Below are 26676 nucleotides of genomic sequence, written 5' to 3' on the forward strand. Positions count from 1 at the left end.
AGCAACTATCAGCTATCCACCGTGTAAAACAAGATGGCGGATGACCTTGTAATCAACAAGTCAAAATTACATTGTTATACATCAAGATACATGGATTTACTTGGCAGAATTACTTTATGACTTTATGAAGGTTGCTACACCAAATGAAATTGGAATTCAACATCTGGAAATTAAAATGAAGGAAATAGGAATTGTTGACATGAGTCGTGAAAACTGAATACATTTACAAACTTTGACAAAGTTCTGTCATGGAAAACGGCTTCCAAAGTGAAGGATAGATCAAAATGCTGGTACAATACGTAATGTCTGGTTGTTATCTTGTGAATATAACCTAAGACAACAGCCAGCTTCATGCATTGTCGCCAGTAAAACATGCAAAACGAAAGTAAACAACCCAAGTGAAAGAATGAAGGATAAATAAAAAGTAAGATTTCTGGAGCATTTCAATATAGCACCGGCTAATAATATAAGACGTTATGTAATATTAAATGTGGTGGTATCTGTATGCAGATTTATTTGAATTAGTAACGGTATACTGTTTCTGAGTATGTTTGTGATGTGATAGTTTTAATTATGAATTAAAGGTGATTTTTGTAGCTCGATGTGATCATGTGAAAGTATACGTTCATTTGCTTTGAAGTCATATTGTATTAGTCTGAATATAGTTTCGTTAATCTTTACTGGACATAATAATAAGAGAAATAAACTTTGTGCTTTTTATTCTTAAGCTTACATGCCTTAACAGTCTTTGTACATGCTTTAATGGGTTTATATAATATAAAAATTCCATTTAATATAATTAGATAATAAAGCTTTAATATTCTAGTATAGTGATTTTTGTCTTGGCTTTTTCCAGAATTTTCGTTGCCATTGTAACATTCATATTGAAAAATAACAATTGTACAATGTTCTTGACAAATAACCATTGCTATTGTCGTATGTAACCGTAGGTAATTAGTTCCCTACTGGTTGAAAACCAGTTTTGGGGACTATAGAATTGTGCCTTTTTCGTCCCCATCCATCCGGCATTCCGTCATCTCATTATGTCATTCGTCCGTTTGTCACAATTTAGTATACAGTATATAACTCAATCATCTTTCAAGGGATTATATTTCGAATAAAAAGATGATATGACACGAGCGCAAAACCCGAACCCTCGCTCAACAATACAATTCGCACTTGGACGGCACATGTCAAAATGATTTTTTCCTGTTCGGTCTGCAAATGAGCCATCTTCTAGGAATAAAGATATTCCCCAAATTAAGGTAATGTGAACGCATATCTTAAAGGCCCGCTAGCTTAAAGGTCAAGGTCACATTTGGAAGTCAAACATTAATATGACATTAAAAGAGTCTGTTTCGAGTTCGATCCAGAACACTGCCATTCATTGAGGGATAATATAACTTGGCACAAACTACTCAATAATTTGAAAACATGTCATTGCACAGCATCTGAACCCTAGGTCAAAGGTCATGCTGAAACTTGAGTTCAATGTTCAATTGTTTTTTTCTGACTGGTCCATAACTGGAACTGCCATCAAGGGATTTTTATATTAATGTGAACAAGTATTTCCTATAATGAGACAAAGTGTCGTGCTCCACACACACAATCCTAACTTAATGCCAAAGTCACACCCAGCGGTCAAAGATCAATGCAAATTGACAGAAATGTTCCCAATAATGAGGCGACATGTCATGTGTAGCACCCCACATCAACATATTTTTTTCGGATTTAACGTCGCACCGACACATGATAGGTCATATGGCGTCTTTCCAGCTTTAGTGGTGGAGGAGGTTTATTATTTATTTATTTGGGTTTTACGGCGTACCAACACAGTATAGGTTAAGACCCCATGTGGCCATCCGTGAATTATTTCATCACAAGCGGGCACCTGGGTAGAACCACCGACCTTCCGTACGCCAGCTAGATGGCTTGCTCAAATGAAGAATTCAACGCCCCGAGTTAGGCTCGAACCCACATCGAACATATAGAATAATTATTAAAAATTGCAAAACAATGCCATGAAGTATCTAAAATACAGTGTCTTAAAACACTTTTGAATGTATCAAGTGATTTACTTTTACGTAATTCTAACGGCATTCATTCAATGTTTTGGACCAATAGTACAACGTATATCATTAAATGTTTTGCACCTGTTGTATGGAACAACATAACGACATTCAGAATTTTCTGACGATCTCAAACCTTGTCTTCAACATCGAACTCTTAACTAATTCTGTTAAATAATAAGGTGTTCTGCCAATGTGACAGATATATATGAAAGACAGTATCTTAAACTCAATCCTTGCTTTCATCTGCAACCAATGAAAGTCATACACTACTTGGTTGGAACTGCCAAATTTCTCCCTGTTAAGGACAAGTTTTGCTCACGTGTTTTGAATACGTTTCATCTTCAGGACCTCATCGTTAGCTACACAATACAGTTTGACATTCCAGTAATCCCGATGTGAAATAACTAGAGACAAAACTAAAATTTCAGTGGCTGCTTTTGTTAGATATATTCGTATGTTCTTAATTCGTAGATAATTCAACATTGCTGTACGACATTTGCGATTTACATGATCTTTAAGGTTTAAGGTTTGTCAAAAAATGCACAAAGATATCTAATTGTTACTGTAAATCGAATTATAAAACATTTATTCAATCGAGGTCTGCTACCAAACATAATAAATTCAGTGTTTGAAGTGTTCATTTTCTGTTTGTTTCTATTCACCCAGTCATTGATTATTACTACGCACAGTTCGTGGTCTTCGACCGCTTGAGATTCTACAGACTTAAGCAGATGTAGGACGAAAGGTTTTATTTGCTATATGACATAAAAAGAGTTCAAGCATAGGTGAGATATAGCCACGGACCAAAGCACTGCATTGGGGCACACTGCAATCAAGATATACCAATTGAAGAGCTGTTCCACAGACACCATACTGTGCTTTAAGGTCATCAAGCTGAATGTCGTTGTCAGCGATGTCAAATGCCACACTTAAGTCAATTGCAGTAAGGGCCGTGACTTCCTGTTTCTCAATACTACTTAGAAGATCATTAAATCAAACGAAGCAGCGTAGATTCACAGGAGTGATATTTCCTGTATGCAGACTGATTTGATTTACATGTTTGTTTTATTCGTAAAGAACAGCTTTCTCCATACGTTTTGACAGGAATGATAAAATACTCACAGGACGATATATGGAAAGCTTTAGTTCAATACCTGCTTTTTAGCGAAGGTCTAACAACTGCTTGTTTGTATTTTACAAGAAAAACATCTTGTTGTAGTGAGAGATTCAACAATTCAGTGTTCTAGGGAGAAGTTCATCTACATGTGATTTCTGGTTACATTTTGGAAAAATATCTAGCTCTGAAGACGTAGTATTCAATTTACTGATTAATTTTTTGTTTCATTTCATCATGAGTCAACTCAGTAAATTTGTTTTAATTTTGTACATCCCTTACTTGAGTTTTGAAGTTATTCACTTAAGGATTGAACTATTTTTAAGATATTTGCCATGAAATAGCCAGCAAAATTTTCGGCCAATTAATTATAAGACTCCTTGAGGCAGTGGGCTTTCAGGTTTCATACCAGATTGTTCAGATGCTTATTCATACGGAGTCCTGGAATCACCTTTTGCGTTCTCTATTTTTCACTGCGTGTGTTTATCTTATGTGTGACGTTTGATTTCTTCAAAATTGTATTCGTTTTTTACTACTTTATACGATTAAAACTGATCTGTTTTACAGTAATGTCTACATGTACGCTCAGACTTTCTAACTTTTCATTGAACCGTGCCTTGGTTGCTCTCTGATTTATAGTGTTCTCTTTTATAGGAGTGTGCTTACTCAGGACATCATCGTATTCCGATTAAAACTCATTCACAAACTTGCTGATATTCAACGTTTGTTGCTCTTAAATCACTGGAAAATTTTGATTCGTTTTTGAAGTTTCTAAATGATATGCTCCTACTAATAATAGTCTATTTTATAACATCTAAGGGAACCTTAACACGCAGTGATCAGATAAAAATGATCCGGGCTCAAATTTCTCGACATGGACACCATAACCTGACTCAGTTATATTGGCCATCAAATTATTTTTGTTCACGGCGGCAGATCTACAGTTCAGAGTGATGCAGGATACATGTTCGCTTATATTTTTGTACTGATTTCATTTTCTATGGTATAACAGATTTTCAAGTTCACACCTTTTAAATATAAGAGGTCAAACGTCATTAGTTATTTTCCTGTCCGGTTCATATCATCCATGAAAGGATTTTAGACACAATGTCATAATTGTTTTCACAAAACGATTAGTAAAGGTTTATTCATATTTATCTATAGAATTTAACCATTTTGATCTAGCAATGATGGCATTGATATAACCTTCAGACAACATTCAGAAAGAAACAATCAAAATAGGAATCTCAGTACATGACATATATAAGAAGTGCATGAAGTATTGCCATGAAATACAAAGTCCCCTACTGGATGGCAACTACTTTTCTCAGATACAGTATAACATCTATCAATAATGTATAAACATTGTACTATATATAAAGTTTGTTATAACATAACATTTGTCTGAAATTTGCATATACAAAAATTTACATCCATTGATTGTCCTATAACATCTATAAATATAAAAGTATCTAAAATTTCAATTTGATAACACTTCCCTCATTATGGGGAAAATTTGTGTCAAGTAATATTAAATTCCCTTAAATGATCACAGAGTTATGAACCAGAAAGAAAAAATAAACCTATTCATATTTAACCTCCTTCAATAACCTTGACCTTTGAGTTAGGGATAAGGTGTTGCGTAAGACAGGTTGCCTAATTATGGAAAATGTTTGTGCCAAGTAATATTAAAATCCCTTCATTGATGACAGAGATATTGACAATACAGCAAAAACACCAAATCAACATTTGACCTCCAACTGTGACCTTGGAGTTAGGGGTCTTGATGTTGCGCAAGACATATCGTCTTATTGTAATATACATTTGTCCCAAGTAATATTAAAGGCCCTTTCAGGATTGTTGAGTTACAGATCGGACAGAAAAAAAGCAGTGATGTTTCAACCATTTGTTTAAAAATAATGCTGACTTGGTGATATTTCAAAAAATCAATCTAATTGTAGTACTTTCATCAATCCATCTGGTCAATTCCAATGTATCATCTGTTCTGAAAATAGTATACAGTTACTTTATATAAAAAAAACTTTATTCTGACTACAATTAAATTATAAATATTGATATTTTATGTGTAGGTATTGTAAAGAAAACTCAGACATGCAAAATTGGGACATGCATTTCATTTGACGAAGACGGGCAAACTCCCCACCTGCATTTTGTTAAATGAAGGTTTTTAAAGTCTAAAAATAATCAACAGAATGTAAACGAAATACAATATTCAAAATGATAATTATCAATCTTTTAAAATCAGGAATAAGTTTTTAATGTAGTTGAAGAAACAAAATATCATATTTCAGAATTTTTCCTTGGCACAGTTTCTTTAACAAAGGAATTTTCGGGGAATCTGGCAAATGTGATTAATTCAATAAATAGAATTTCAGATCGATAAACAAATGCATATTTTTATTTTTTTGACGCCCCCAATAAGGTCTGACCCCGTTTATTTGTCCCGTCATAGACAGTGTAGGGGTCGAGGTGCACCCCTACCTGAATTACAATGACAATATTAATACACATACATCTAATTTTGTAAACACAGTGATCAATATGAAACTAAAAAATAAAAGAAACTTCTCTTTTCCTATCTAATATCTTACTAACAATGATTATGATCATGATTCAGGTTATAACAAGCGTCAATTATGATCATGATTCAGGTTATAACAAGCGTCAATTATGATCATGATTCAGATGATAACAAGCGTCAAGTATGATCATGATTCAGGTTATAACAAGCGTCAATTATGATCATGATTCAGATGATAACAAGCGTCAATTATGATCATGATTCAGGTTATAACAAGCGTCAATTATGATCATGATTCAGGTTATAACAAGCGTCAATTATGATCATGATTCAGATGATAACAAGCGTCAATTATGATCATGATTCAGGTGATTACAAGCGTCTTGTTTGACCGTTGTCTCAATACCTTATCGAAACGAAATGTTAAGGCACGAGTGAGGCACACCTGAACAAGGGGAGAGAGACATGTTCCTGCTATCATTAGGTAGTCTGTTGTTATCTCCCTTGCAATAGACAGCGTCAAGAATACTTCTGTCGTTATATTTATTTTACCGTATTTAATGTTTTCGCATACATTATAGCATATTTTTGAGAAGCATGTTTGCGTTGTATGAATTTGTGATTATTTCTAAATTTCCATATTTGCCATTTGGTTTCGAAGATTAGTGCATTAATTATAGGCAATTTTGTACCCGCGATTATATCGGTATGAGCAACAGTGTATGCAGTTCCCAAGTCGATTTTTGATACTTTTTTTCAATTATCTATTGAATTTTTTCCATATTGCTTTGACTTTATCGCAATCCCAGAAAAGATGTGCAAGATCGATAACAGTTATTATAACAGTTGTTTTTACTCTTTGTCTGATACTGAAGAAGACAAGTAATATTGCCCAGCATCAAAGAAAATAATGAAAAAATATTTATAGATCTTAGCTTGAGTGATCAAGCATAATGCGCAAATCTTCAATATTTCCCCTTTCACGTGCAACTTTCATGATTGACAATATTATTGTTAGTGCTGTAATAATCTTTAACACTCTGATAACAAAGTGAAGTATCGCTCGGTACGTTTTAGCGAGGATACAAAAAATTTGCTTTTCACAAAATGTCAATTTATGAAAAGATGATGATGTAATTCACAGGTCGAGGTTTAAATATTACATAATGTCTTATGAGCCGCGTCATGAGAAAACCAACATAGTGGCTTTGCGGCCAGCATGGATCCAGACCAGCCTGCGCATCCGCAACACTAAAACTAGATCATTTTGGGAATCATATAATTAAGAAAGCAGCAACTGTTTTCTGCATTCCCTGTAAAAATCAGTTTATATCTCGTGTACACAATTTCAAAACAAACGACATCGACGACTCGAACTTCTTTATTTATAAAATAACTGCAATAGAAATTGCCAATGAAGTAAAAAGAATAACAACCATTTACATTTTTATTGCAACAAAACTGACAAAGAAGTTTAATGCAACAACTGGTCAAAAGAATATCAATATTATACAAAATTGCCAAAGAAGTAAAGAGCGTAAAAATGTAACGCAAAATTGCCAAAAGAGAAAAGAGCGTAACGGCAATATACAAAATTGCCAAAAAAAGTAAAGAGCGTAACGACAATATACAAAATTGCCAAAGATGTAAAGAGCGTAACGACAATATACAAAATTGCCAAAGATGTAAAGAGCGTAACGACAATATATAAAATTGCCAAAGAAGTAATGTAGTTGGGTTTAACGTCGCACCGACACAATTATAGGTCATATGGCGACATTCCAGCTTTGACAGTAAAGAGCGTATTGACAATATACAAAATTGTCAAGATTTAAAGAGAGTATTGACAAAATACAAAATTGCCAAAGAAGTAAAGAGCGTAACAACAATACAAAATCGTCAAAGAAGTAATGCATGTAACAACCGTTTTCACAATAACTGCAATAAAAATGTTGAAGAAATAAAGAGCGAAACAACTTTTTTTACAAAAGGACTAGTGCTGCAATAAAATTTGCCTAAGAAGTAAAAAGCTTAAAGAATGTTTACACTTTTGATTTAAAAAACTTGTAAAGAAGTAAAGTGTATAACAACCATTTATACAATCACAATTACTGCAGTGAAATTGCTGAAGAAGTAAACAGTTTGCAACGGTTTGCCGAATGACTGCAATAAACTTGAGTGTTACAAGCGCAATAAAAGTGGTTAATATGTTAAAAAATGTCACAACTGTTTACACAATGACTGCAACAAATATTGCAAAACAACCAAACATGCTCACAACTTAACATACGACTGACGCTTGACTACTGACGTGACCGCTGGCGTCAGACAAAGATGCTGCTGTTGTTTATGGCGGTGTTGTCGTCGTTGTGGTTGGTATTATGTCATCGACGACGAACTTTGGGATATCTTTGTTTCCAACCCATTCGTCGTTTGGTGTAGACCGGCAAGACGTTGTTTTATAACACAGGTCAGCCTCAACTCGAACAACGCCCTAGATACAAGGGAAATACTTGAAACATACAAGGAAAACAAAATGGATGCATTGTAGTTTTTTCCACATCCACGAATTATATCATATCGCGGCTTCCTCCCATTAAAAAAGAGGGCGGATAATCCCATGCAAGCAGATTAAATGCTTGCATCTGTTTCTGAAATTAGTTACAGAAAAAACTGTTGAAAATTTTAAGTAAGGAAAACTATTTCGTTTATGAGCAACTATGTTCGCTATAGTCTCCATGAGCAACTCTTCATAAAACCGTGTTTAAAGTTCAGAAAATGAGCATTACAAACTATAGTGACAGACGTAAAATTTTCAATTTTGACGAAATATATCCTAATATAAAGATTATGTGGTTTTGGCAATCCCACATATTCTTACGTTGAAAAATAAATAAGCCGCAGAATGCAGCATTGTCATTGGTCAATTTAACGATTGCGGTTAGAAACAACCAATAACATTGCTTTGGACAGATTACGTATGACCTAGTACGCGTTTCGAAAGCAAGTCTGCTATCGGTCAATACCAAAGTTTTGCTCACTTTAGTTTTAGCCAATTGAATGCTTGGATTCTCGTAAAACTAGTCTTCAAATTCATCTTCACAACAACACACTCGGTAGATGGAAATTATTATAAAAACATTACCTCATACAAGCTCAATCTACTTTCCTTGATAAACACATTTTTAGGCAATTCTAATTTGTAGCTGGTTTTGAAATCTGTAAAAGAAACAACAAAACAATTTACCAAACCTGTGAACCAAAATAACACTAATGCACTTTCAACTTGTATATATATGCTACATAAAGACGTGGTTCGTTTTTATTTTAATGTAGTGAATGTACGTATTATAAGATGAATTGAAGATCAGTCCTTTGTGGCTGTTCGTTTCTTTATCCTCCAAAATAGATAGGACACTGCATTTTTTTCTAACGTATGAAGGCTTGAGGCTTGTTGTAGGGATCCCTGTGAGAACTTTCAAATTGTACTGATCTTTCATCCGTTTAAGATAAGAAGAGAGTATATTTGGGCATGCCAGGTACATATAAAGGCCTAATAGTCTTGCAGGACCTTTTATCAACTCGTGAAGTAAACAACATAGTTATGAAAAGAATAAGAAAGAACAATTAAACAGCCGGCTCACCGTTTATAATATCTAATATGTCTTGTTGAATTCCGGGTAAAAAGAAAAGATTGATGGCGTCTAGAACGGATGGTGTCTGAAAATATATTGCCCTAAAATTAATGAGTCTTTTAAACCACTACTCATGTTTTATAACAACAGCTGAAAATAAACCCCTCCCCCACAAAAACAACACAAAAAGAACAACCTAAGGTAACTATCCATAACATGGATAAGGGAAGGTACGTGGAAATAGATATTTTAGCAACTGTCACTTATTACAAAGGTGATAGTCACTTTTTGTTTCTAGGAAGGGAAAGTGCAATACTAAATTCCAAAAACTGAAAGTTTTGCCCAGTGTCTCATTAGTATTGTATAATTTCATTTATACGGTTTCTCATTAGTCCGACTCCCATTAGTCCGGTATCTTTTATAAATAGAAATTACATGTATACTATTTCTATAATAATAAATCTACGAAAATTGCAACCGTTTAAAACAATCAATTATCATGCAAAATGTGTATTTTTGTGCACGATAACATTTTAAATCATTACTTGTAAAACGAAACCCACCAGAACCTTTCCAATGTTTGATCTGTCAATAGTTGCGTGTCCCCTGCAATAAAAATATTTATATTGTGTACATGTAATAAATATGACGTTTGGATTTTTTAGAAATCAAACTCTAAATCCAGTAACTGAATAAGGACAGCAGTGAACTTGCAGACAAGCGAAGATTTTATGAGCAGTTTTGATTTTTGTTAGATTTATGGCCTATCATTGCTTGGTTATATAAATAGGACTGTTAAAATTCGGTTAGTAATACCTGAGGTGTTTTTCCAAATGTGTAGAACTTTAAGTAACAAAATAGTCACACCAAATGATTTAGTGCGGCTTTTGAGCAATACAGTGAAACTTGCTCTAAACTACACCCCACTGCGAAGACTAAAATGTCTTTGTTGTAAGGGATATAAACTCCAAGCAGCGATTATCTCCTCAAGCGCTACATTAATCACCGCCGTCACAAATTATATGACCGTTGTAATTCAAGTATAATTTTCTTATTTTCAATTGTACATTTTCATTTTATCACCCACATTAGCATTAAATCTTTGAAAATACTCAAAACAATTCCAATAACTGAAAAACTCCGGCTTATTTATCTTCATGAATAATGTTTGGTTTGATACAAGTATCTTTACTGTAAAGGGAGATCATTGTGTAGGAGATTGGTACAGAGGTTATTGCGCTCGTGAGGTTAATTACTAAGGTTCTTATCTAATGGAAAAGTAAGTAACTGCCTTATGAAAGGGTTTCTGCTCAAAGGTTTTGTTAAGTGAGGATATACTGCATAATTCATATAACATTTTAATCTACTTTTGTTAAGGATTAAAGAAGGGAACGTTTGTCATAACGTACCCCCAAGCTACTGATCTAGCTGACAATTCACCTGCGGAAAACTTCAGTTCAAAAGCAACGGTAAGTTCCTGTAAATAAACACGTCATATTATACATGCTCACAGTGTAAAAAGTCATATCTTTATTTTTGTTGGGTTTAGAGTTTCACCGAAATAATTGATAACATGCAGCGACATTTCCAGTTTTGACGGTGGAGGAAGACTCCATGTGCCTCAACGGGGTCATTATTTCAGGCATAGGTAGACACCTGGGTAGATCCACAGACCTTCCGTCCGCCAGCTCACATGAGCGAGGTTTCCATCCAACATTACTGAAGGGCAATCAATTCGACAGCAGCTACTTCACCGCTTGGCCTCGGGATCATTATGATAATTATGAATACAACTTAGTATTGTTATGTTGATGTGGTATATGGTGAAGTAAAACTCAGTTTCAGTACAAGTTGTACTACCTGATCTGTTTCTGCCAGATGTGAAAGGAAACATCACTGTAAGAAAATATCTGACTCCTATTTTCCTCTTCATTTTTCATCAGTTTGAAATAATTCTTCCAAATGATTTTAGGATATGTAATATAAAAAGGGTCTTGCTATATGTGACAAGATTGTGAACATAGATATTTTATATAGAATTTGTATGGTATGTAATTTAGTGTATGGTATACATAAACTTGACAATGGACGGTACTATGTACCACTGACGCAATATTTTGTCAAGTACAAAATAGAATTTTGGATACCAAAGTCGTGGCCCGTACCAAGAAGATTTAAGGCACGAACCGATGGATTCTATAATTACAAAAAGGCAATTATAGAAAAAAGAAATTTTTTGCCTACCACTTGAGCAGAAAATAATGGTAAACTTTCGTTAGCACTGTCAGCGCTGCAGTTTACTCGGCCTGTCAGCTCGCCCGTGATTTGACCGTTCTGGATGTTCAAGTTAGCCGAATGCACATTCCATTGCATTCCTAAAACTCTGTCCGGATACTCTTCGGCGACCTAATTGGCAAATAGTGTATATTTGTATAGCTATTCAGTTAAAGTTCACACAAGTTTAGAAGAAATATATTTTACTTTAAATTTTGGACTTCATATGTAACTTAAAAAGGTAATGACGAATGTCTTGCTAGATCATTATGTATAAAGGGCTTTTGCTTAGGTTGATACAAAAACCCATAAACTGACGGTATAAACGGAGACTGATATTTGTATTCATTTAAAGCATTCTGTAAATCATAGAAATACGTAGGGATGGCCCTAACGGGACACCGTAAACAAGGAATACCTGTTTTATTATACTTTACCTGACGAACTATATTACCGAAGCAGATACTAGAAGTTCCTTCCTTACATGTGAGGCGGAATTCGTCCCAACCTTTCTGAACAACCTTCAAGATATAACGGAATGTATGTTGTGCTTTTCAGTTTTGACATTATTGATATATATACTTCATTAGCGAAGTATCTACATTATATCTATATAATTTTCATTAAAAAATAACTTATCGTTACCCTCATTTTCGAGGTAAGCTGAACCTGCCAATGTGACCATCTGCATGAGGTGGCCATTTGCCTAAAGAAGCCGGTCAGCTAACTTCTCGAATTGGTTTTTTTATTCTAATTTCAATTTTTTCTTATGTAGCCACCCACATCAGCAGCAGCTCGTTCCATTCGGAGGTTGCATATTACAACGTTTCCTGTATGTAAATATTACTCCCATTGCTTCTTACCCGTGAGTAATTAAAACTTCCATCGAGATGGCCGCTCTCCACATAGGTTCGTAAAAGGTTGTTAACAACATCTTCCTTCAAATCAAAAGCTATACCATGTGATGGACGCGTAGTCGGAAGTACAGTTGTATCAGCCGAGTAGAAAGTGACTCCATTCCAACGCACTGATGCCTTGAATTTATAAATAAATCACATAACATTCATACTGCATAAATAATTTGCGTCTACTTGAAAATCAATGTTTCTGCTATTTTCGGGAATGATGCAGGTATATATGAATCAAACAGCAAATGGCATAAAGTATTAACTTCCAGGCTGTCAATAGAGGGCCTGGGATGAACTAGTGATCCACGAAAAATGAACATTCTCACATATAAATATCAAGTTCTGTCGTGGTTCCATGGTGGAACTTAAATCTAGAACTATGTCGAACTTATCAAGGACGAAAAGGCAGATATAAGTATGTGTTCTTGGTTGCTTTTCATCTACTTGAAGAATTGTAAGTCTAAACTCATCGGCTGTCCGGAATTTTTTTTTTATTAAATCTGCGTTATTAATTTAGACTTACCTCATGATACGTTGAAATGGTATCACTATTGACCGTGACTTGAGTAAAAGAGTTGTCAAGCGTCAACGGAATTCCTATGATCTCAATCGGAAACGAGGCTGAAAGAAAGATAATTTCTAACGTTAGTATCTTTGTCTTCTTTACCTTATCTATGAAATGTCACTAAAATGTCCTGCGGTTTTTAATCTGATACAAATTCCAAATTTCTCTATAATCTAAATGTTTAAAGATATTTACAAAGTGTACTGCCTTGAATTTAATATGAACACTTTTGAAGACACGTAAAGGTTGAATTTCGCTGCGGTTGCAACAAATAAAGTGTTTTGCAGTAAGTACAGTTTTACTACAAAAAAACTGGCAATTTCTCTACGAGGTGGGCCGGTGCTCTAGTGGTAACACGCTTGAGTGTCAATCCAGAGGTCCGGGGTTCGAATCCCGGTCAAGAAACTGGAAATTTCTGAGATGCTCTTGAGTGTCTCCCACCTAACTGAGGTCTGTACTGGTTCTTCCCATGAAAGATGGCTTCACGTTTATCGGTGCTATACACCAGCCACGTTAAAGAACCAGACTATTCGCAAAGAGCTAGGCTAAGTTAGCCGGACAGGCCTGCATCTAAAACAGATTTCTCTCTATCTCTTCTGGGGGCTCTATCTCACTCTGGCTCTCTGGTGAGACCGCTCTGTGTCTTTACTAGTAGAGGATGAATTTCGCACCCTATGTGATTGCGTTTCCTATGTGTAAAGCGCCTTTGAACGTGTTTATCATGAAAAGGGCGCTATATAAATCTGGTATAATAATAATAATAATAATAATAATAATGATAATGAAAATTAGATAAACATGATAAAGGAGACACGTGGAATTCGTACGTAATGGTTGAGATCAATAAGTTGGGAAAATCAGAACCTCTAAATAGGTAACATTAGTCTACTGCATTCTTCTGCCTATCACAAGGATTCAAGTAAGTTAATAAAGTTATTGTTGATAGTATTTTTTCTATCATGTCCGTAAACTGGATTTATTAAAAAGTGGTTGCAAGAAACGTTAGTGGTCCCTGCCGACCGGTGAGACATACACACTGAAAAAATAATGGAGGGGTATTGTATTTTTAACATATACTATTTGTGCTGCACATATTCAACGAACGCATAATAGGTCTTTGAATTACATCTTTCTTGATTGATAGAACTTACTTCTAATGTTTCTCATGTCCTCGGTTATATCGTTCATCTCTTTCTTCACAAAGTCACATATCTAATGAAAAAATGATAACTGAACACGTTAAAGCCACTTGCATGACAGAAAGATGTGAGACAAGTTAAACGAGGCCAGGAGGAAAATGATCACAAAGAGTTTTGACAATTATATCAGTTATGTTCATGGGAATAGATAAATTAATATCTATTTGGGGTTTTATTCCTAAGTAAATAAAAAAAACATATACAAATGTAAAATGAAAACAGTTACTTAAAGCTGGCTCCAAATCAAAAATGTGTTTTACAGAATTATTCAATTTGACACCACATGCATAAAGTGCTATATCATGTACAGATAAGGAGGAGCATGTCTCACTAGGTGGACAATTTTTGGCCACTTTTCAGTCTCAAAATTTAGTGTCATGAAGCCCACGATTAAATCGTTGAGACTGTCATACGGTGAAGTGTTATAATTATGAATCATATAAAATATTTGCTACACACTCCCCTGACATTTCTCCAAATTGTATTTTTATGATTTTTTTTTCACTTGCATCGACGCTTTGTTTCTGAATTTCCAATGTAAGAGTCCCCCGCCCTCTTACGAAAAAAAAGGAAAGAAAATGTACAGAACTGCATGTAAAAGTCTAAATGTATTAAAGTCTAAATGTATATAAACAATACAAGACATACTAGTAAAATTGAGTAATATTAAAATACAAGTACACTAAGACAATACATACGGAGTCTGCCAGTGATTTTTGGATGTCGCGCTCAAAAACGCTCGAGATTACATTTAAAAGTCCACTTAAAAAACTACCAGAAAAATCGATGTTGAAGCTGCCGACACTCGCGGAACAACTGCTTAGGCTTATTCCAAGCCCGCCAGAGTTTTCTGCTGAAAATAGAAAAAAGTATTAACTAAGGAGTTGGTTTTGTTGGAGTAACTAAGGAGTTGGTTTTGTTACACAGAATATATTTCAGTTGTTTTGAAATTATTTTGATAAATACTATATAGATTGTCTTGTTATACCCATAAAGGTGAAGACTTGTATATTCAAATTTTAAGAGAAAACAGGTAAGATATGTTAAATTAAACGTTGAATGCGGAGTTAAATTTGTCCGCGGACACTGCAGAATTGTCGTTTAAAAGTTATCGTATAGTTTAACAAACTTTTATTAAGAAGTTAAGTATGTGTTTCCAGTTCATTTCTCTGTAATTTGTTAACTCTTGTTGTCTTGTGGTTTTCAAACTAAGAATATAGTTCCTCAGAAATATAAAGTTTAACAGAATATAAAGACGCAATGAAATATGAAAATATTAAAAGTAGGTCTTGTAATTCAACATAACACGTTATATTTTAATGAACAATAAAGTACTGTAATACATAGCGTTAAAGCGATGCTGACTGATGTTCGCCCCGCCTTTGCTTCCACAGAACCATCATCCGAGATTAATCTTTGAAAAAAATAAAAACACATTTATTTCTTTGTCATTATAGTTAAGGACCTTGCCAGTGCAACAGGCAGCCAAGTATTGAGTGTTCCGGCTACCCATCCGGTAACGGGCAGTTTTCATTGTTCCCTAATTATCAACATCATGTTTAGTTTTATTAACCCTTACCATGCTAAATTTCTATAATGGACTGGTCCATCTTCAAATTTGGACAGTACCATTTATCATTTGAAGGGGTGTTTACTGAAAATTTACTGACTGAATAGTGAACAGTGCAGACCATGATCAGGCGGATATGCAGGCTGATCTTGGTCTACACTGGCCGCAAAGGCAGAATCAATCGTGTCTAGCATGGTAAGGGTCAATCTGGTTTAACTGGCATGATCACTCGGTCCAGAAAACGTGAAGCATAAGGCAGGTTTTACTGTAAAAATGCAATTTTCATCAAATACATGATTATTGTAATATGTTGAAAGCCATTTGTTTTTCTCCTCACACAGTGCTACTCCCTGATAAATAATAACTGAACAACACTATAAGACTGGTAGATTTGTTGTGTTCAAAATAGTTTACTTTTTTAACAGTTTATCCTTCTTAATGTGAGTCGAACACTAAGGCCTGCCGCGTGATCCTATAAGAAAGTATGCACTTACAGTATATTTTGTTAACAAAAAGTAAAATATCCAAAATGTTGTCAAATTCTAATTCACTTCAAACAAATATAAAATAGCTAGAAAAAGAGTCATGCTTCTTCCAGAAGATCAGTTTTGTACCACAAAATTACATTTGAATTGAAATGTTTTGGACTGGTACCATGCTTAAATTGAATCTGAAATATATTTCACAAGGCCCATCCTCCTGTCCCATACTTTCTCTACTGCATTCGGATAGACACCCACAACAAAAATTAAACAAAACTGGCTCTTACACGTACAAGGCCGCCTCAACTGAAAATAATTGTAAGCTGTTACACGATAAACAAGTTGATAAATGATACCTGTGGGTGCCACAAAGAAGCTGAAAGGGCAAACAGAAAACATACCCGAACCAACTTTTCAAGCTTGCCCACCAATCTGCTTCCACCGTTATAGAGCTAATATCACACGTCCATCTGATTTGGCCGTTACTTAATAAGTTGATACTTGACGTCATTGTTCCCAGGTACTGAACATGTATGCTGATATTTAGAGAAATATAATTATTTACAATAATGATAATACAGAAATAGATCAAATGGAAATAATCAATAACGCAATAGAACGTAAATAAACGTTGGTTATAATTTTAAGTCAGTTTTTCTGTTAAATGAAGACAGAAAGTCAACCGTTGTATCTATTGCGATATACAGCGACTGACCCGCGGGCAAATAGTAGAACATTATGACGTCAATTATGACGTGAAATTGCTGCATGTCGCTCTGTTCATTAATGCATGGGGGAATCAAGTTTTGCACAATTTAATCATGATACTTCATTTTCAATGAGCCTAAAGAATGAGTCCTTCTTGTGCATTAAAGTCTGGTTTACCTCAGTATATCGTTCAGATGCTTGGATATCTAAGAAATTTCTATGCATTTGCACACCGAACCGTAGTAAATCAGACCCATGCGAAGGCCATGCTTATATCATTAAATAAATTACGTCATTCTATTGTTTCCGTCTATGAACGTAAGTATTCTTCGAAATGATAACTTTCAAAAATTCAGCGCTTGACTGGATGTTTACACACTGTTGATAGAAAATCTATGTAATATTTTACTCTGAAAGCCTCCAAGACATGTCTCCAGAATCGCTGAGGTCGTCGAATCTTTTACCGTTTAAGTCGCGCTGCAGTGCATTTATTTCGGCTTCGTTAACTGAAACAATTGATAGATGTAATTAAGCAAATTATTGTCCTGTCTCCAAGTTCAGCATTTGACTAGCTAACTTTAAGCTCAGTATGACAAGGTTTGTACTATTAGGCCAATTTCAAACATAAGAACCAGGCTTCAAAAAATACTCTGTGGCCCTAACGGGACACTGTAAATGGTCAGAAAATATACAGTTTAACTTATTAAGAGGCCACATTAGGTAAAGTTTAACGTGGACTCTTAGGCCTAACAAAAGATAGTTGTTTCCGGTAAAATGCTAAAAAATAGGGTAGGTAGGTTGGTAATTTTTTTAGGATTTATTTTATTAAGTGAAACTTTTCGGAAATTATTTTTGTACCAAAAATTAATACAAATAAGGGGGTTATGCCTTTAGGGCATCAATAAAATGATTTCTAACATCACTGACCACGTTTAAAGCATAAAAAGTACAGTTCCCTAATGCAATAAAAAATTTAGGGTCGGGCCAAAAAATTCGGGGTAGGTCGGGATACCGGAAACAAATATTTTAGGCCTTAACACAAAAGTAATAATCTCTTCATACAACCACTCGTTCTTAAACAACACAAAACAGAACGGAAACTTAAGGTAATGAGTGGTCTCTTAATAGACGTTATTATGGTTGAATTTTTCTGCCAACTACATATCCACTTATTTATGTAGAGAGTTTTCTCTAAAAATGTCACATATCCGGTTGTTATCTATCAAGTGGCAAAATTGTTAACAGGAAAAAACTGCCTGATAGTGCCCACTTCTGCCATCCACATATTCACATAAATAAGTGGTTATTGTGAAAGTTTTCTTGATATCCAGTTAAATTTCGTACCCAAATTGACGACTAACGGTTCGACTTTTTCGTCTCCTATACGGAATTGTCACGGTATACAAGCTGAATAACGAAACAGGGAGAAAAAGTATAGGCGGCCACAAAGCTCAGTCGGTACATCATTGGAACGGTATTCCGAGGCCCCGGGTTCGAGTCCCGATCTGGCTGCACAATTTTTTTATCCTGTGACATTTGGCGCCCAACGTGGGGCCTTGACGGCATTACACTGGTTAGTCTCCGATGCCTGTAATTGCTTGACTTATAATGTACCTGCTGAAATTCGAGGACGAATTTCAAAATGGTGGGGAAATATGTCAAGGTATAGAACTTGAATATTGAAACGGGGAGAAAATGTGTAGACGGTCGGGTAGCTCAGTCCGTAAATTATCGGAACGATATTCCGAGGTACTGGCTTCACATTTTTTTCACCCTGTGACAAAATGAATGAGTGTATATCCACCTCATCCCCTACCACCACCCCTAATGGTTTGTGCCTATAGATAGGATTTGGAATGGTAAATCTGCATAATTGTCATGCCCCTTTATGTATTTTCTTTTATTCTGTACTGATAGGGGACGGATATTGCTTATCATAACTGACTAACTGACAAAAATCAAGATACCAAGTTAACGTAAGTAAATATGTGGATGGCAGTAGTGGGCACTAATAGGCAGTTTTGTCCTGTTAAGATACTTAAGTGGGTAACAAGCAATTTTGTCACTTGTCAGATAATAATTGAATAAGTGACATTTTTACGATATATTTCGAAATAAATAAGTGGATGTGTGGTTGGCAGAAATATGCCGCCATACGTTATATCTCAAGCAAGTGTGATTGTATTTAGCGAAGTCCCTAGTATATTTTCTACCTGCGTGTCGATGCGGAATAGAAACCATATCTCCTTACGAATAAACGGAAAGTAAATTACTGAAGAAACAAAAGCTCGCACAAAATTACTTTAAACATGTTAAACGTTTACGATAAGGTTTAGATATATTCCACCTGGTAAACTGTTTAAAAAAAAAACAACAAAAAAGAAACATTTGCCAAAATACAATGTATGTAACTCCTAAGTGTACGGATAAAATACCCGACACTAATAATCTATAAACAGTAACATTTAAATATTACAAAAATATATGTGATAATCTTTATTGCTGTAAGTATTAACTAACCCATCTTTAAAATTTTTTCTGCTACTGTGATACGCATACCGGCTGTCGCCTCTAGCTGTCCGTTTTGCGCGAAAAGGTAGACAACTACAACCAGACTGTAGACATTGCGCATGAACAACATTGTTTATCCTGAAAACAGACGAGAATATAATAATATATAATAAGCGAATAAATGAAAGCATTCTTTCTTTGTAAATCGTGATCGCTGCTTTTCATTGAAAATCCCTTTTAGATTTCATATTATAGTAAATCTGGTCCTACTTTTTTTGTCTTTTGTTTAATAAACAATTAGATCTTGCGTTCCGTGAAAAAAAAACGTTAATTGAAATGCACGAGCCTTGCATGTGGCAAGACACATGCAAGCAAGCGCTATTTCCTCCGAAATGCTTTTTGTCTTCACGCTTCAGTGAAGGATTATATTATTTTATTCTGATGTCAACACTGTCGCATAACAAATTCACTGAATATAGCCCCGAAGCGTTTACACATTCGCGACATCAGAAAAGTAACTTTATTCTTATAATTCCATATAAACCATTTTCCGCACCCAATTTCCAGTTCTTTTGTTGTTTTTCATTCGGCATCAAAGTTTTCGAAAGCAACTCCTTATCCTATTTTGAATCGAAACCAGGCTTATCAGATCTGGAATGATCTTACTTAGAAAATGATTCCTACACTTACATTTTTCGTTTAGGCCTACCTCCTTTTTTCGAATTCATTGCTGTCCGGAACGCATAACTTACGCGTATGAATACACAACTGATAAACAATGGTTTCGCCAACCTTTGAACAATATTCTCAAAACCAATCAAATTTCTTGAATTGATGAATTATTGAGTTATAATATCGTTACACGGATATGAAGTTACGAATTTCTAATTTGAAAAAAAAAACAACATTAAACGGTGCTGTTGGACACCGGACGTCCTAACGTCGGGCCAGAACGCTAGATTCGGAGCGGCAACGTTCTGCAAAGTGCTCGTATGTGCATTTTAGTGCTTATCGAAAACGGAAACGTTGAGAGTTGGCGTGCTTTGAATGATAGAGAATGACCCAGATCGACATGGACAAATATCTGGTGAGAATTCAGTATGAATGGCCGTCTTGGCAAATCGGCTGGATGATCTTCCTCTAAAAAATAGTGTATTTATATACAACGTTAGCCTATAAAAAAAGGAGAAAATGAAAAAAAACAAAAAAAAAAAAAAAAAAACAAAAAAAAACCGAAAAACGTAAATAATTAGTTGTTGTAACCAAATTGTCAAATTTACACTGTGAATATAGTGCCACTGCAACGGAGGCTACGGTACGTCGAAAGATGATGAAACCCTAAACCGAAACGTTAAATATGACAGTAGTTAAGAAAATACACCAGATTTACGGCGTAACTTGCGCTATATATATTGATAATATTAAATTAAAATGAAAGAAAACTCACCTTTAGTGTTACTCAACATTTAAAGGCAGAGAAACTAATAGAGGCACGCTTACACAAAGAGAAAGTCACCTTGCATGCTTTTTATTTCAATTTATACATGCTCATTGTTGCGGATGACTGCATTTTACAGCGAGGGGAGTTCCCGATTTGTGAATTCGTAAATGACATGGACAATTTAAACGATAAACCCTACCTTTTAATCTGTGCGAAACTAACAATCAGAGTAAAAAAACGAGATCAGATTACACTAAAGATGTTAATATAATGACTATAGTTATTGTACAAATTTAAAGGAATACACTAGTCATAATTCTGACAAAATACAGTATCACGGTAATCTTAGAGAAGAAGACGGTGATCTGAGACAGACCAATTTTAATCGGCATACATTAATTCATACACAAATGACATGCTTTGGTTTTTCAGTATGCTGCTAACTAACATACGATCTACGTTGATTATAAAGTAAAAATGTTGAAGGATATATAATCATATTTGTTTAGAATTTTAGTTACTCTGAGCGTACTTAATTTTAACGTGATCATTTCCCTACAGGGATTCTTTCTGACCTGTATTCATGCACCACAGCCATCATTAAGTGAATCCACAATTGAGGTGTAGTTATATTCTACTGAAAGAGGGATATGCATTTTCTCTTAATCGAAAAAAGTGCACATTTCAAAGGCCTAGAACGACATGATGTGTTAAAAGTCTGCTCATTAAGAAACGCTCTCATTTTCAAAGGTATAAATGCGCATTCATTGACTTTATTTCAAAGCCAGTTCGTATTCATTTTTTCTTACAACACTTTTCAAATTCGTCTTGTTTAGTATCATGCCTTTATATTTTAGTATGCTTAGTTTTCAAGTTGATTCAATTCACTTACACCTGAAGTTGCCTTAGTGGCTACCTGTATTAAGCAGGCCCTTGTCTTAAGCAGCCAGTCAGTTAATATTTAAACGAAATACCTGTTCTAATTTCAACATGCCTAAAGCAGCAACAACCAGTCTTGACTGTATGTTTGTTTCGTATTTTATAATGATTTATATAAATTAATTTCATGTATATTTGTAAAGAGGAGTTTGTTAAAGGACCATGTATGATAAGGCACAGGTTTAGCCCCCCCCCCCCCGACCCCACCCCACCCCCCACCCCAATAAAACAATTTTGAAGAAAATGAAAGTAAAAATACATCTCAACGTTATGAATTATTTGAAAGATAAAGGATTGAAGAAAAAATGTAACAGTTTTGCGTTATAAACCATGATCCATGGTCTAGTTTCATGTCATCAACACACAGTACATTTTTAGACATTTTATGCACTTTATCGCAAAAATACGATACGAGCGCAGGGGAGTACAATTTTAGTTTCTGGATATGTTTTGAGGATTACAAAAACAAGAAGAATGATACACGAGAGAAAATTGTTCAATTGTATAGAATTTCGAACAAATACGGTATTTCTATAGGAAAATTTTACTATATAAACAGTCATTTGAAGGGACGAAACTCTTGATATACTGTGAACACCTTGGCGAAAAGTAAGAAAAAAAACAGGTGTGACATCATGCGGAAAAATAGCGTTTGTTGTCAGAATGGATATCTTCTGAAATTATGAGTAAATTAAACAATTTGGCAGTATTTTAAATGTTGTTATTACTGTTATAAACAATGCTCTCGATGACATTTAAAACAGAGTAAATTGGTTTACGTATATATTCACCAGTCCGCTCTAGTTTTAGCGGATTAAAAGAGTGATGGGCAATAAGTCAGTCAGCTGATCAGAATAGAGTAGAATAGAATAAAATAGAATATTCTATTAAGCCAATCAAGGGTCATATATAATGACATGTATAATCAGAATTCTAAAACATACAGGGAGAGCAAAATTTAGAAAAATATAAATAAGGACATTAAGGCAAATAAAGCTTCGTTCGTATTCTTAAGACACAATTAACATAAACTTATGAAATTGAAAAGAAAAGAAAAGAAAGAATTAATTACTGAGAAGTAAATTCAACAGTAAACTATGACTTTCATTCATTGTTGGTGCTACATGATCTGACTAGTAAGCTAGCAAGAGAGTTCTTTTGCTATATATATCATGTATAAATTTAGAAAATAACAATAAAATGCCAAGATCATCAGAGGACATTAACCTTACCATTGTTTGTTCATTATTTAATAAAAAAAAGTTTCTATGTGGAACAATCCGTTTCTGGATGATAACTCAAGAGATTTTTTATAGCCGCCACAGGGCAATTAAATATCATTAATGTGATAGATAATGAAATCTGTAAGAAGATCCCTTGGAAACTTAGAACGCAACCAAGCAGAGTAATAGCAGACTCGGTTTGATTGAGTCTGTGGTATAAAGTGTACTGTTAAGCTGAAGTGGGCACAGCATAAGTATTTAAAGTTTACTTGATCTTTTTGATTTACCAATTATGTAATACGATTTGCATTAATTCTGACCTAATTTTGGAAGACCTAGAAAGAAGCTTTACACTGAATATCATTACCTAATTACTCCATCAGCAAATAAAACCAAACTTAAAGTTTGAAAACTTCGCATGTCCTAAATTGATTAATTTACAATGGAAAATATGATATCGTAATTTGTTTGCAGCAAGTTATGAATTATTTCAACTAAAAGGTTCATGTTACAGACCTTAAGGTTATGAAATTATTGTTGTATGTTGTGAAAGGTATTGTCTTATATTCAAAGAGAAATCATATAAAACTTTTCTTACGGAAAAGGTTGATCTAAACAACAAAGTATAAATTAAGTTACAGTGGGCTCAAAATAATCTTAACATTTATCGTCCCCTTACGGTATATATTTTGCAAGTCGGATGACAAAATATCATTTCTCTGTACATCTGCATTACACTAAAACTGTTTAACTTGTTGAAATAAAAGAGAAGACAATTTCAAGAGATATAGTTAAGTTTTGATAATCCATCATACAATCATCACAAATAAACGTCTGTCACAGGCAAACAAAACATTAAACTAAACTGGATGACATTAAATGTAGAAAGGAATGTGTTGTTTTGTTTTAAATTAAAGATAAAATTGCTGAAGTTTGCTGAAGGTAAAAATTTATTTACCTAAGTTTTGTTTAACAATCAGATAACAAGAAAAGGATTTTATCATTATTTTTCATCAGAAACACTCGCCTCTGAAACATATTTTTCACGCAATGTCGCATCTCTCAGACAATTACATTTGTAGATGTTCGTTTGTCATCAGTTTGCAAATCTTAACAAACAGGAAAATAATAAAAGGGCTATATTCTTTTATAACGAACGTCACGACATTCGCAACTCATCGAAAACAATCCATTTTATGTCTTTCTCCGTAAAATGGTTTGGTGTCACTCTTAATTAGGGTTTTGGGGCGCATATTGTGTACTAGAATGTAAGTATGTATTTACAAATTCTCGATTCCTTCCTATGTGTATGGATAAAACATTCTTGTAAGTCTTGGCCTATTCGGTAGAATATACTGTACTCTCAGCTATGTGAATCTTCCTTCTTGTTTATTTTGATTACAATTTTCTATTTTTTGAACATATTCAAGGGTTTTTACCTGGGCATGAAGTGGATTAGCATATAAAAAGAGGGCCCCAATCACACTGAGAAATGAGAAAACACTCCAACCGCAACTTAATGTTAATATTAAATTTTCTAACCTTGCGTATTTGAATGAAGATGAAAAATGATTTGTGTGCGAACAAGAAATGTTCTAAAGTTTGATAAAAATGTACATCTCCCGTGAACAACGTTGGGTAAGAAGCAAAATTCATGTACGAGGTAATATGAAAACAACACCAATAACTGATGATATGTTTCGGTCTCCATGCTTACTATACTTAAAAGTCATCCAATACATTTGCACTTTCATTTATTTCAGAATTAATTACTTTCATTTATTTTATCTTGTTTATTTTCAAATAAATAGGCAACTGTTAGATATCGGACGTTACATCGCGTTAAACGGACAGGAGACGTCCGGCTAAATATTCATTTTATGGAAAAATATTTTTTAACTATAATTTTGAAGATATAGTGGATGAAACTGTGAAGGATGAAACCAGGCGCATATCAACAACGAAAAAGTATAAAAAAATGTCGAAGATATATTACGATTTAAACTATAACATATGTCATAAATAATTTAAAAGATAGTTTCCATAAATAAAACGCTCACCGTATTGGAGTTTACTCCTTAATACTTAAAGCTGAAAAATGAACCCATAACACGGAAGAAAAAGGTAGGTTTGTGATGCAGTCAACACTAACAACATGCAAGTGGCAATCAGGAAGTTTTGAAAATAATTTGACCATACCACTTGAATACAATTTCATAAATTTAACATAATGAATATAAAATGCGCTATAATTTGGTAATGAAAATAGAAAGACGAAAACAGGTCACAAACTGGTCAAAGAACAGAGTTTCGTCATTGCAATTCTAAACAACTTCAAAGAGAAGTATCCTGCAATTTTAAACTTATGTAAAGACAAGCATATTTCATAAATCGACGTCATGAATCGGACAAAAAAGAACATAATTGCAATTTAACTGATTCAAATTGAAAAAGAGAACTGATTTTAGTAAAGATCGGTATATTCTGAAGCACGGAAGAAATGATGATACGGCTGTTATAAAGACATTTTCTACACTAGCGTTTCTCTCGAAACTAAAGTTAAAATTAGACATGTCTAGATCATGTTAAAATTGATAGTGTTGAATGGTTTTCAAATCAAAGCATAGATCAAGACACACTTCTGACATAGGTTATATTTCTAACGTATCGGGGTAGGTAGGAGACTCTTTTAAAAATCACAAATCTTAAAAAAGAATCTCAGAGTGCAGGTATACACATGTTGTACTGCATGATTCATGTCACGTTAGACGTAGCCTAACCAGTTCCTTTTGAATAATATGGTCACCTAACGTTTAGACAATTGTAGCCCCTCTTCGAATGGCTGGATACTGCAGCTAGAATTCAGGCCTTTAGCCTCGTAACTGAAGGATCTACATTAGCCTCCTCCCTCATTTTTGAAACAAATATTATGTGTCACACGTACAAGGATAAAACTGGACATGAGGCCAGTTGGTTGCAACGTCGTATATTTGGAATCATAAACCGAAACGTAGAACCGCCCCGGCATCCATATTTTAGGGGCCACCCAAGGAACTTTTCTATAGTACTGGTTCAAAACCAACCAAGTTGTTTAGACTGAGATGTCATTTTAAACTTCTATAATATACTATCCTTAGCTCTGGCGGCCACTGATTTTGAGAAGTCTGAATATTAAAAGCACTCTTGGTAGAAATATTCTCCAATGGATTTCTGTGATTTTTTTTTCTAATTCGCTAAAACGGTTTAGGAAAGTTGTTAGAATTTTGTATGGAAATCATTTTTATAGCTCAGTCAGGGGTTACCCAAGGAGCATTTGTATGAAACTACTCCAAAGACAAGAAGACTTTTTAAAGTTTCCACTAAATACATATATTGAAATATCACTTCGTCCCTTAGCTGTCATGGTGTTCTGCCAAAAAAGAATAACTTGAAATTACTTTGGATGGTCTTGGTAGATGATCAACAAAGGAATTTTTAGCGGAACCGTTGGAAA

General features: G+C 34.4%; 2 protein-coding genes across 2 annotated transcripts in view; both read right to left on the minus strand.

Moving 5' to 3' along the window:
* Positions 1-7093: 7093 nt before the first annotated feature.
* Positions 7094-26676, minus strand: part of LOC123539275 (uncharacterized) — a 120110-nt gene continuing 100527 nt past the window's right edge. Inside the window, exons 13-16 of the mRNA XM_053530558.1 lie at positions 9927-9969; positions 9373-9448; positions 8874-8947; positions 7094-8222 (exon numbers count right to left, since the gene is read on the minus strand). Of these exons, the coding sequence (XP_053386533.1) occupies positions 8076-8222; positions 8874-8947; positions 9373-9448; positions 9927-9969 (340 nt within the window). The 3' untranslated portion in view covers positions 7094-8075. The remainder of the gene's footprint in view (positions 8223-8873; positions 8948-9372; positions 9449-9926; positions 9970-26676) is intronic.
* On the minus strand, positions 15023-21180 carry LOC128546243 (uncharacterized). Its single transcript, XM_053530560.1, has 5 exons — positions 21028-21180; positions 19590-19718; positions 17479-17575; positions 16763-16897; positions 15023-15162 (listed from the first exon to the last, which is right to left on the minus strand). Exons 2-5 carry the CDS (start codon positions 19708-19710, stop codon positions 15081-15083), a joined length of 435 nt encoding a protein of 144 aa, XP_053386535.1. The 5' UTR covers positions 19711-19718; positions 21028-21180; the 3' UTR covers positions 15023-15080.

This window comes from Mercenaria mercenaria, chromosome 18, assembly GCF_021730395.1.
Source record: "Mercenaria mercenaria strain notata chromosome 18, MADL_Memer_1, whole genome shotgun sequence".
Classification (NCBI taxonomy): Eukaryota; Metazoa; Mollusca; class Bivalvia; order Venerida; family Veneridae; genus Mercenaria; species Mercenaria mercenaria.